Below are 10735 nucleotides of genomic sequence, written 5' to 3'. Positions count from 1 at the left end.
CCCGGATATATTTTAGTCTGATGTATAAATCCTAATTTCACCCTATATACCGATTGGTGCGTTTTGGGCTATCACAGTGATGTTCCCCCGATTATACAGATATAATAAAAAGTTAGTTTGTACTCCGTCTAGTCGCTGCCGTTACCGTCGCTCGGTTGAAGTTCGTTGATTGCTCACCAGGGTGAAGTTACTCTCACGATTGTGACGTGAAGCGAATACCGGTACCTACTCGTACTTAGGTACAACCCGGGGCGGCTCCCGCGAGGCTCCATCTGCTCGCCTCGAACAAAGCTGATCTTCGTGATTTGAAGATACTCGCACTAGCGGCCAGAACTTTTCACCTTTATTTGTGTTATCAACAACAATTGGAAATTCATTACTTACACAGAGTCAGTGTTCGATAACACTATCTTTTTGTTTCATTTAGTCTTTAATATTATGTTTTAATTGTATTCTTTCAAGCGTCTAACATTACATTAATATTGTTTCAGAATGTTCATCCGTTAGAAGTTCGTCTCGAAACAACTGCCCGGGAAATGCTTCAAGCTTTACGGTATGATCTACATATGCACATTGCATAATATTACTTTTTCTAATGTTACCATAATACGATATAATGTACGTAGATGTAATGTAGAGACCAATAAACACTAACATTACGAGAAGAGCTATTAAACTGCCTAACTCGAATAATAACTCCAAGTCACTCGAATGAAAGCGCGAACGAGTTAGGAGAAAGTGCTCACAATTTATCCTTTTTGTAACGGAAATAAAGAATTTGCGTGGCCAGCAAATTTGGGGAAAAACTTAATAACTTACAAAAACTGTCCATTAAGTTCGTGCGACTTAAATTACGAGCCTAGGCTAGCAAGACATGGAAAAAGGATAACTTTATGATGTAGCAATGCTTTTTCTTGTTTTATAAGCATCTTACAGTTTTATGATAATGGAGATTCATTATACAAATAAGGAGAATACTTAGAATTGTTTACTAAAATTGAGATTTTAATTATCTATGCCAAATCAAAGTAAACTTTACAAATTTAATGCATTCCAAAATAAGAACAAAACGTAGTTTGAATTCCAGAAGCGTGTTTTTACAAACCGCAGAGAAGAGGGTTACAACGATTCCGTGTAGCGGGACGGTTCCCACTAGGGTTTAAATTAGAAAGAGAGAGAGAGAGAGAGAGAGAGAGAGAGAACAACTACAGAAATCACTGAACATATTTTAGAAAAGCATAAAGTACAATCATACTATCCAAGATTGTTGATAGTAATAAAAATAATATTTTATTAAGACAGTTTAATATTAAAAATTGGTAATCGCCTTCGAAATTAGAGCGACTCCAGTTGAGGTGATGAATATACAGTGAGAGGCGTTAGGTATGCGATCCCACCCGTTCTACCATTAATGCTCTAACTACTAACGTTGCTTTAATAACAATAAAATAGAAATAAAAAATTATATAAAGATGTATATGACAAGTGCGAGTTAATGACCTGTCAACTATATTTATGACTTGTCAGGTACAACGGGTTTAGTAACCCAAGAACAATATTTATGACATGTCAGGTGCAGTGTATTTATTGCTGCGTAATTAGACTTCTAGTTATTATTGTTTACGTATGAAAAATAAAATACAAAAGTAAATTTTGTTTTTTCAGCGGCTTACTCCTTCACACCCATTGGCACTCCTTCACAGTTCTGGCTGATACTAAGGTGACATCAAGTATCTCTCTGAGGAAAGATTTAGCTGCTATTATCAAGGCACCACCGCTAATACCAACTATTCTGGATCTCCCCACTGCTAAAACCCAGCATGCCTTATTTAGGTAATTGATTCCATCGTTGTGTTATTTGTTACGTTGGCCCGTTAAGGCCCGACTACTCAAAAGCTCCTAATAAGGCCAGAAAACGCATTCGTTTAAAAATGAATTACATGATTTTCATATTCATATGGCGCAATCTTATAGGAAATTTTTAACGTATATTTTTCTTACACAAAATGGTATTCATTAGCAATTTAATGAAGTACACTTTTTGAAATTTAATGCGGCACGTGTTTTGATGAATTCCTCATTATTTTCAAACACCGTGAACACCGTGTTTGATGCGGAATGCATAGAAACACGTGTCACATTTTATTTGAAAAAGCGTAATGAACCAAGTAAAAATAAAAATGGATAGATATTAATACAGAGTGATTGCCGAATCAATTTTAGAAATATTATTTACCTTACGTTATCATTATTTAGTAATTAAAATAAACATATGTTTGAGTACTATAAATAAAATATTTTTACATAAATATTTTTACTTAATCCGTGTGAAGTGACACAAGGATACGTTTAACCGGCTTTTTTATTATTAAAAAGTTATAGTGTTCCTATGATAACATTTCAATCAGATATTTTTATCAAATTTAATGATCTGTGTTTGAAAATAAGAACCAACTTTTTGAAGATTTAATCACGGCTCCAAAATTAGTCCCAAAATTTAGTTTGATTTTTCAAGAAGAAAATATTTTTGTCTTAATTATATAACATAATATAATATAAGTTTATTTAATATAGTGTTGTTTTAAATATGGAAGTAATCTTATAAGATTATTATTGGTTTATTTTAGATGTCTCGCAGATGTATCGAGATCTACTCGTGGAGTAATAGTTCTAATCAGTGACGTGGCATCTGCTCAAAGAGTACTTCAGCAAGCTAAAAGGCTCAATATGTTAGATGGACATTTCGTTTGGCTTTGGATCGACACCGAACTCACAACCAACAGAATAAGACATTCTGATCTGGATGCATTCGGACATCCGGATCAATACACTTCGCAAGGTCCCGATCCCTACTACGAGATAGAGTCTGAGAGAAGAACTAAAGGTGAAAAACACGCCGCAGATCATAGAGAACGCCACGCATCAGGAAAAAGAATAGAGGAAATTGAAAGATTCAAAAGGAGCGATGAAATAGTAGAAGCAGTTCAAGATTTCGATCAGTCCAATTTTAAAAATAATCAAGGAGCAGATACGACGAATCAAAAAACCACAAAACTTTTAAAAGGAGTGAACAAGAGTGATTATAATTTCAAATCTATTTATATAAAAGGAGACGAAAATGATAGTGTAAATTTTAATTTGGATAAATATACCACAAGTGCATCTATGGGTTCAACACCTAGTTTTTACCAATCAAATTTAATGTCTAAGGATAAAGATAGTTCGAAGTTAAGCGCGTTGAATAGTTCTCCTTATAGATATATCGACGGTCAATTTCGAGACCCCGTTGCGTATAATAATGATCATTTTAAAGATAATTCTTATGAAGACAGAGTTATAAATTTTAAATCGAAAGAAGGCGTTGAAAGTTCTAAAATTCCGTTAAAACAAAAATTAATTTCTGTAACACCGCGGAGTAATATTAAGTTATTAAGTAGTCACGATGAGTACAATAAAGAATCCGAAATGTACATAAGAGATTCTGACCTCCTTAGTGATAAAAGTGATTATATTAGTAGTCTTAGTGATAAGGGAGGATCATTTTTAGAAACCAGTTTAAATTTCAAACCGACAGTGAAGACCCTAAATGTGTTCAATAAGTTAGGTTCCCTACGTGACGTATTCGGAGTACCAGGCGCACATAGAACGGAGAAGAGGACCGAAAGACTATGGGCCTTCAGTAGACCGGAAGGATTGGAAAATCTCGTAACACCAATTAACCTGACAGCTATGTTCGACAACTTTCCCGTTGGCCTTCTTGCATTGAGACCTGTTCCGATCAAAACTGGTAAGTATTCAATTGTACGTAATAATCAAGCAAACTTCGACACCCGAATATAATAAATTGTTCACAAAAAAAATTCAAACGGGGAATCACAATCAAACAAGTTTATTAAACGATAACATAATGGGCTTTATTTTGAGAACAAAAGACTCAACTTACTTAAAGGTTTTGAGTCTTTTTAATACAATTTAATGTTCTCAATGCTTTGGTTTACCAGGATAAATAAATAAATCTAAAATTAAAATTTTATTTCATTTGAATATCATTTTCCGCATTATTATTTTAAAATATAGGAATGAGACAAACTTTTGGTTGAATAACGATTTTATAGATTAAAAAACTTTTATAAATCCGGTATTTTCATGTGATAAAAAAATGTAATTACAATGTTTAATCAATTATGTGAATCAGATAATGTATTATATTTACTTACAATATTTGAATACTGTTTTAATCTTATTATGTGTTGTTATAAAATACAAAATTGAAAACAACAAAAAAGTAACAAGCGAAAAGAGAAAAACATGCAAAAATATTAATTCATCGTATCTTCTCCCGTCGTTTGTTAAATATTTATCATTTTATTCATGATTTATATTCAAATCAATTTCGGAATTTGTCTCCATTCCAACTGTTTCTATGATATTAAATGTAAACTATTTTTTATTTTGTGTAATAAAGTAATTATTTTAATATACTACATATTAAATAAAACACACGACGAATGAGGGAGGGGAGGAAGAGTACACCTTATATATTTTTTACATATGTCGTATACGTATGTAGGTATATTCACAATTCAATGGTGAATCTTTGATAAGTATTTGAAAAAAATATTAGGGTATTTTATAATGAGCATTTTTTTCAAATTAACCCTTACTTTTCCTACATTTGAAACATATTGTTAGTATAACCCGTAAATCGGTTAATTTCATATGCGCAAGGATTCCATGTGAAAGTGCAATCCATGTGAACGTTTTTACTATGTATGTTTTAACAGTCGCATTTCATTTATTTGTGAACAAAATATTCGTCATTTTAACTTATTCATAAAACAAATCGACAACCAATTTTAAAATAAAAGTTATTATTTGAGAGATTATAAGTTTTTTTTATTTGTACAGATCGTCAGATGGTGCGAGGGGCAGTGCGAGCTTTGAGCGCCGCTCTCCGGCGCATCTTGTCTGGCAACAGGCGGGGTCTACTCGCCCTGTCTCGTTCTGATTCCGGACCAAGTTGCTGGAATAAGCCCTCCGCGAGCTTCGCTTCTTTTTCGGCAGAGTTTGTGAGGTTTGCTTACATTATTCTTTTTGTTTTTAAAGTAAAGTTTTCATCCAAAAATCCGCCGAATATTATAATGGTATGAGTGGGTATGCATGTTGGCTGTAAAGTTTAAGGTTCGTTTTCCTTCCCTTTTACAATGTTGGAGGACTCGCTCTTCTAGGTGACCGATGCAATTATTTTACCGTAGTTCAACGACGCAGACTAACGTTTATCTTACCTACAGTTAAATCTGCCCGCAATTATTCTACTAGCGGTATGATTTTACAAGTCATATTCTCAAAAAAAATTAACTCGCACATTATCTTCATAAACTCTACTTATATTGGCTTTGCCTTCATGCAAGTCTAATTTACTTGTTTATAGAGCTTTTTGCATGAATCTCTAAAATACCTTTATAAATTTTTGCGTCTTACGGCGTTATAGTAGGTGAATAGGGTTACCAGTTTATTTGATAAATGTTTTTTTGCCCTTTCCATACAAACCAATGTTTTCAGGAAGTATGCATACGCCAAAAAATATACGTTTCAGAATATTACGATGGATTTTTTTAGGATTATTAAATAAGGCTAGTAAAAATCACGAAAAGGGAATGAATTAAATACGTCTCTTTTTATTGTGTTCTTTTATATATATATATTTTATATATATATATATATATATATATATATATATATATATATATATATATATATATATATATATATATATATATATATATATATATATATACAAATATATATATATATATACATATATATATATATATATATATATATATATATATATATATATATATATATATATACATATATATATATATATATATATATATATGTATATATGTACAGTCTTAGGCCCTTTACTATTTATCATCTACGTCAACGACATATTTCACCAAAACATCAGCGGTAACATAATATCCTATGCTGACGACACCGCAATAGTTATAAACGGACCCAACTGGAATACCGTAAATGATCGCGCAAATAAGGACATGAAAATCCTAAAATTCTGGTTTGACAATAATCTATTATCCCTAAATACAGATAAAACATTCTTTATCCCATTTTGTATCCATAAACTCAAAATACCGACAAATATAAAAATTACAATTCACAATGGTGACTGCAGGGATTCAAATTGCAAAAACTTATGTTCTGTTTTATGTCCAAAAAAAGAAATAAAATATCTAGGTGTAATAATAGACCAACATTTGAAATACCATAGTCACATTAATGAACTAGTAAAACGAATAAGAAAATGCATATATATATTCATTAGAATCCGAAACATACTAACCATCGACAACCTAAAAAGAGTTTACTATGCTATCGTTCACTCACTACTACAGTATGGCATTATTGCATGGGGAGGCTCATACAACAACATACTGAACTCAGTGAAAATAGTACAGAAAACCATAATTAAAGTCATCTTGAAAAAAAAAAACATATTTCCAACAAAATTATTATTTGAAAAATTTCAAGTCCCAAATATAGAATCCATTTATAAAAAAACCGCAGTTTTTCAAATACTAAAGGGTGACAACTATTTAAATTTAACAAAGAATTTATCATCGAGATTCTCAAACGATTTTTCTATTCCAAAATGCAACACCAAGCAATTTCAGCAAAACTTCAAATATTTGGCAATCAAACATTTCAATAAACTCCCTAAAGAAATAAAAAAAATAGATGATATAAAAATCCTCAAGAAAAAAATTAAAGCTCTATACATTTAAATCTTTAAAAAAATATATTAAAAAAACTATTATATCTTTTATTATATAACATTAAACCACGAGTGTAAGTCCCTTTCCAAGCACAAGAGCACAGACTCTTTTATGGAGAGGCACAGCGAATCGAAATATAAAAGTTCTACATATGTATAAATGATTCAAATGTTATTATGTTATAAATAAAAATGTAAATATATTAAATGAATAAAAAAAAAAAAAAAAATATATATATATATATATATATATATACATATATATATATATATATATATATATATATATATATATATATATATACACATATATATATATATATATATATATATATATATATATATATATATATATATATATATATATATATATATATATATATATATATATATATATATATATATATATATATATATATATATATATATATATATATATATATATATATATATATATATATATAAATATATATACTACAATACAGGTATTTGTGTGTATTTAATTATGATTTGAGCTATTGTAGTTAATCTAGACTAAAATTATCCAATATACTTATTTGAAAGGTAGGTGCTTAAATAATTTTTTTGACAATATTATGTGCCTTCTGTTATACGAGTAATAAACAATGGTTACCGTTTGTTAAATTAATGTCAAATATTTATTACGGCTCAATAAAGGATCACCAAATAAGGCTTGTCATTTGCAACAGATATGTTAAATTGTCAAAGGTTATATATAATACAGTCAAGTATTTTACAAATATAAAACAATTGAAATAATGATTAACTACATTATATTAATTATACAATACTTTTACATTTAGTATAAATATATAAAAATGAATGAGATTTTATAATAAATTATTTACATCATATGCAGAACTTGAGTTACTAGATTTGTGATACCGAAAACTATATTTATTAGTTTGTAAGGCGTGTATTATAATGGATTTAATTGAGGTAAAGGTTTACGGTCAGTTCTCGCAATCACAGAGGATCCTGAATAGTTAAATTTCAGAAGTTTGGGGTAATCTCACTGTCACCATCTCTGAAAACATCAATCTGTACTGCGTTCGTATACTTCAGGTTCTAGTTATAATATATTGGATAATTGTACGAGATCGTGCTCGAATAATACCTAAATAAAATATTTAAAGAAAAAGGAGTGTTTTGTTAAGTTTTAAAGTCACGTTTTTATAAATAATTGTTTCTTAACTATTTAAAATGTCGTATATTTCATTGGAACACTGATTATTGTTGGCAGCTTCAATTGTATTTACAACATTTTGAGTGTGTCCAAATACTTGTTCACAAAATCTGGATTATCTCCAATTACAGGAGTTATTTTCATATTATTTTTTGATATCTCATCAAAGATGAAGAAGAATATGGAAGTCTGGGCATTTACGGGGCTTACGACCGTCATAGGCTGGTTTAAGTGATCACTTTACACACGTGTAACATTCACCAATTCTACCCATTATTGACAACCACACTACTCAAATTCTTGGAAGTTCTATATATATGAACCAATTTAGAAACCTTGTTCATGAATCACTAGAACTTCACTAGAGACATCTATTGGTGAGATGTAAAGAATTCTTTACATCTCACCAATAGATGTCTCTAGTGAAGTTCTAGTGATTCAAGAACAAGGTCTCTAAATTGGTTCATATATATAGAACTTCCAACAATTTGAGTAGTGTGGTTGATAATGGGTAGAATTGGTGAATGTTACACTTGTGTAAAGTGATCACTTAAACCAGCCTATGACGGTCGTAAGCCCCGTAAATGCCCAGACTTCCATATTCTTCTTCATCTTTGATGAGATGTCAAAAAATAATATCAATTGTATTTATTTAACCACTTGAGATTCAATTTACGCTGCAGATACATTTTGCCAGGATATTTTATTTCATTAAAAATTTAAATTTTAGTAAAATAAAATATATGTTCAACGCTACCATGCATTTGAAATTAAAATAAGAATTTTATCCAATAGCCAAGGAAGTTATAAATATATGTGTTAAATAAAATAACTAGTAATATTGAGATCATAACATTTTACATGCTCAGGTAGAAATATTTATTTTAAAAAAATGGTTACTAACCCTAAATCTTTATTTTTTGGAACAAAGTACAGTCTGACACTTTACAGATTTTTTTCGATCCATGCGAGCACATTTACTTGCGAGTAATTTACTTCTGCATTTTTTGTTTGTTTTATTTTGTACTAATTACTAGGTTAAGGTTTCTCATATAAAAAATTCAAATGGTTTTGCTCAAATAAACTACAAAGATACTTTTAATATAAGGATATAACTTTAACAGTGAGAAAATGATAAAATGTATCTTATATAATATGTACAAAATGTCAGACATTTAAATTATGAACAAAATGTTTTGATGTAATTATTTTCGGTTATATAAGTTAAAATTTTGATTTGTCGTTGGTACAACCAAAATAATAAGTCATTGAGTTTTCGAACTCCAGTAAAATTAAGTTTTTTTAAGTTATACTATTTTGGAAACGACTAATTTAATGAAGATTAAACCATTTTAACGGTCCAAATTAATTTAAATGAGACGGAACTGAATGCATCTTGTTTGTAATAAATGTATTTTTTACGTCATAAAAAAACTGAATGTATTTAAATTTTCGCCCTTAAAGAATTCTGTAATTCGCACACAAATTTATCGTACTCTTATTCACCAAACTAAGCGAATAATTCGAGAGCTTTTAATGTTGCCACTCGAGTCTAATGGATGGTCATTTGCAAGCAGTCCTTGTTAAATCTTACCATTTTTTTAAGTGTTCCGAACACTCCGGTACATTACAAAGGGAAAATTAATGATATTCAAGCTATGATATTACTTCACCCAAATAGGTTTCGTAAATATTGATGACACGTTGATGGACAACGTGTCGAGAAGTAGTAGGGTGAAATATCAATCACTAACACGCTTTATAAACAAAAATATCTCAGGGGTATTTTCCAACATCACCATCCTTTTTGGAAATAGATCCCTTTTGTGGCTATTGAATCTAGAATTTTATTTATTGTTTCGGCATTTACTTTGTGGTAAGACATGATGATATTATCAAAGAAAACACTTATTTTCTTACCACTTGAGTTTACGTTTCGGAAGCTAAGCTTCCATCTTCAGGTCTAAATGTTTACATATTACACACAATGGAAAGGCAATAACAAAATATCTTCAGCCTATAGTAAAATTTATTTTTTATTATTTATTACTAAATGTTAAAATGGATGAATAGTTTTTTTACTTTTTTATGCACATTAAAATAAATTGTTAGAGATTAATGCATTTTCGTTATACCTACTACTTCTCCTATTTTCTATCCATATTCGAGTTGTACATAGGGCACCTGTGATCGTTTAGAATATTTGCAACAATATTTTAATTTTCTACATTATCGAAAACCAAAGTAAAAAACAATTCACGAATAATCCATTAAGTTTTTCATTGTAGTATACTTACGCTTAAAAAATAACTTAACATTAAAAAAGCACGTTTTAATAACCGTGTATCGTTATTAATTTTATATAGGTATTTATTATTTTATTACACACAATAATAACTTTTTGAATGTTGTTTGAAAATTAATTTATTGTAAATATTTTAAAGTACCCATAACAAAATGGGAAATATTTTGTAGAAATTAATTTTACAACAGAATAAATGTTTTGATTACAAGAATAATAATTTAAAATTCATTTGTCTGATTTTATGTTTCTGAAAACAATCAAAATAATCTTTCAAATAAAGACGAATCGAAAAAAAACTGATTGAATGCATGAATATTACTTAATAAATAAATATTTGTCTTCCTTTGAATTTTCTTTTAGAATTTTTAAGATTAAAATTGACGGAGGCAATATAATTGGTTTATGTTTCTGTAACAAGGTAACA

General features: G+C 29.5%; 1 protein-coding gene across 1 annotated transcript in view; it reads left to right on the top strand.

The window, feature by feature from the left end:
• The first annotated feature begins 241 nt into the window (after positions 1-241).
• The window catches only part of LOC148305783 (uncharacterized), a 28860-nt gene continuing 18366 nt past the window's right edge, over positions 242-10735 (top strand). Inside the window, exons 1-4 of the mRNA XM_088266146.1 lie at positions 242-553; positions 1666-1833; positions 2628-3787; positions 4909-5074. Of these exons, the coding sequence (XP_088122272.1) occupies positions 537-553; positions 1666-1833; positions 2628-3787; positions 4909-5074 (1511 nt within the window). The 5' untranslated portion in view covers positions 242-536. The remainder of the gene's footprint in view (positions 554-1665; positions 1834-2627; positions 3788-4908; positions 5075-10735) is intronic.

The sequence above is a fragment of the Brachycentrus maculatus genome, unplaced genomic scaffold (genome assembly GCF_059751285.1).
Source record: "Brachycentrus maculatus isolate JH-2025_06_01 unplaced genomic scaffold, ASM5975128v1 h1tg000262l, whole genome shotgun sequence".
Lineage (NCBI taxonomy): Eukaryota > Metazoa > Arthropoda > Insecta > Trichoptera > Brachycentridae > Brachycentrus > Brachycentrus maculatus.
Note: the sequence above shows the minus strand (reverse complement) of the source record. Positions and strands in the feature narration are given on the sequence as shown.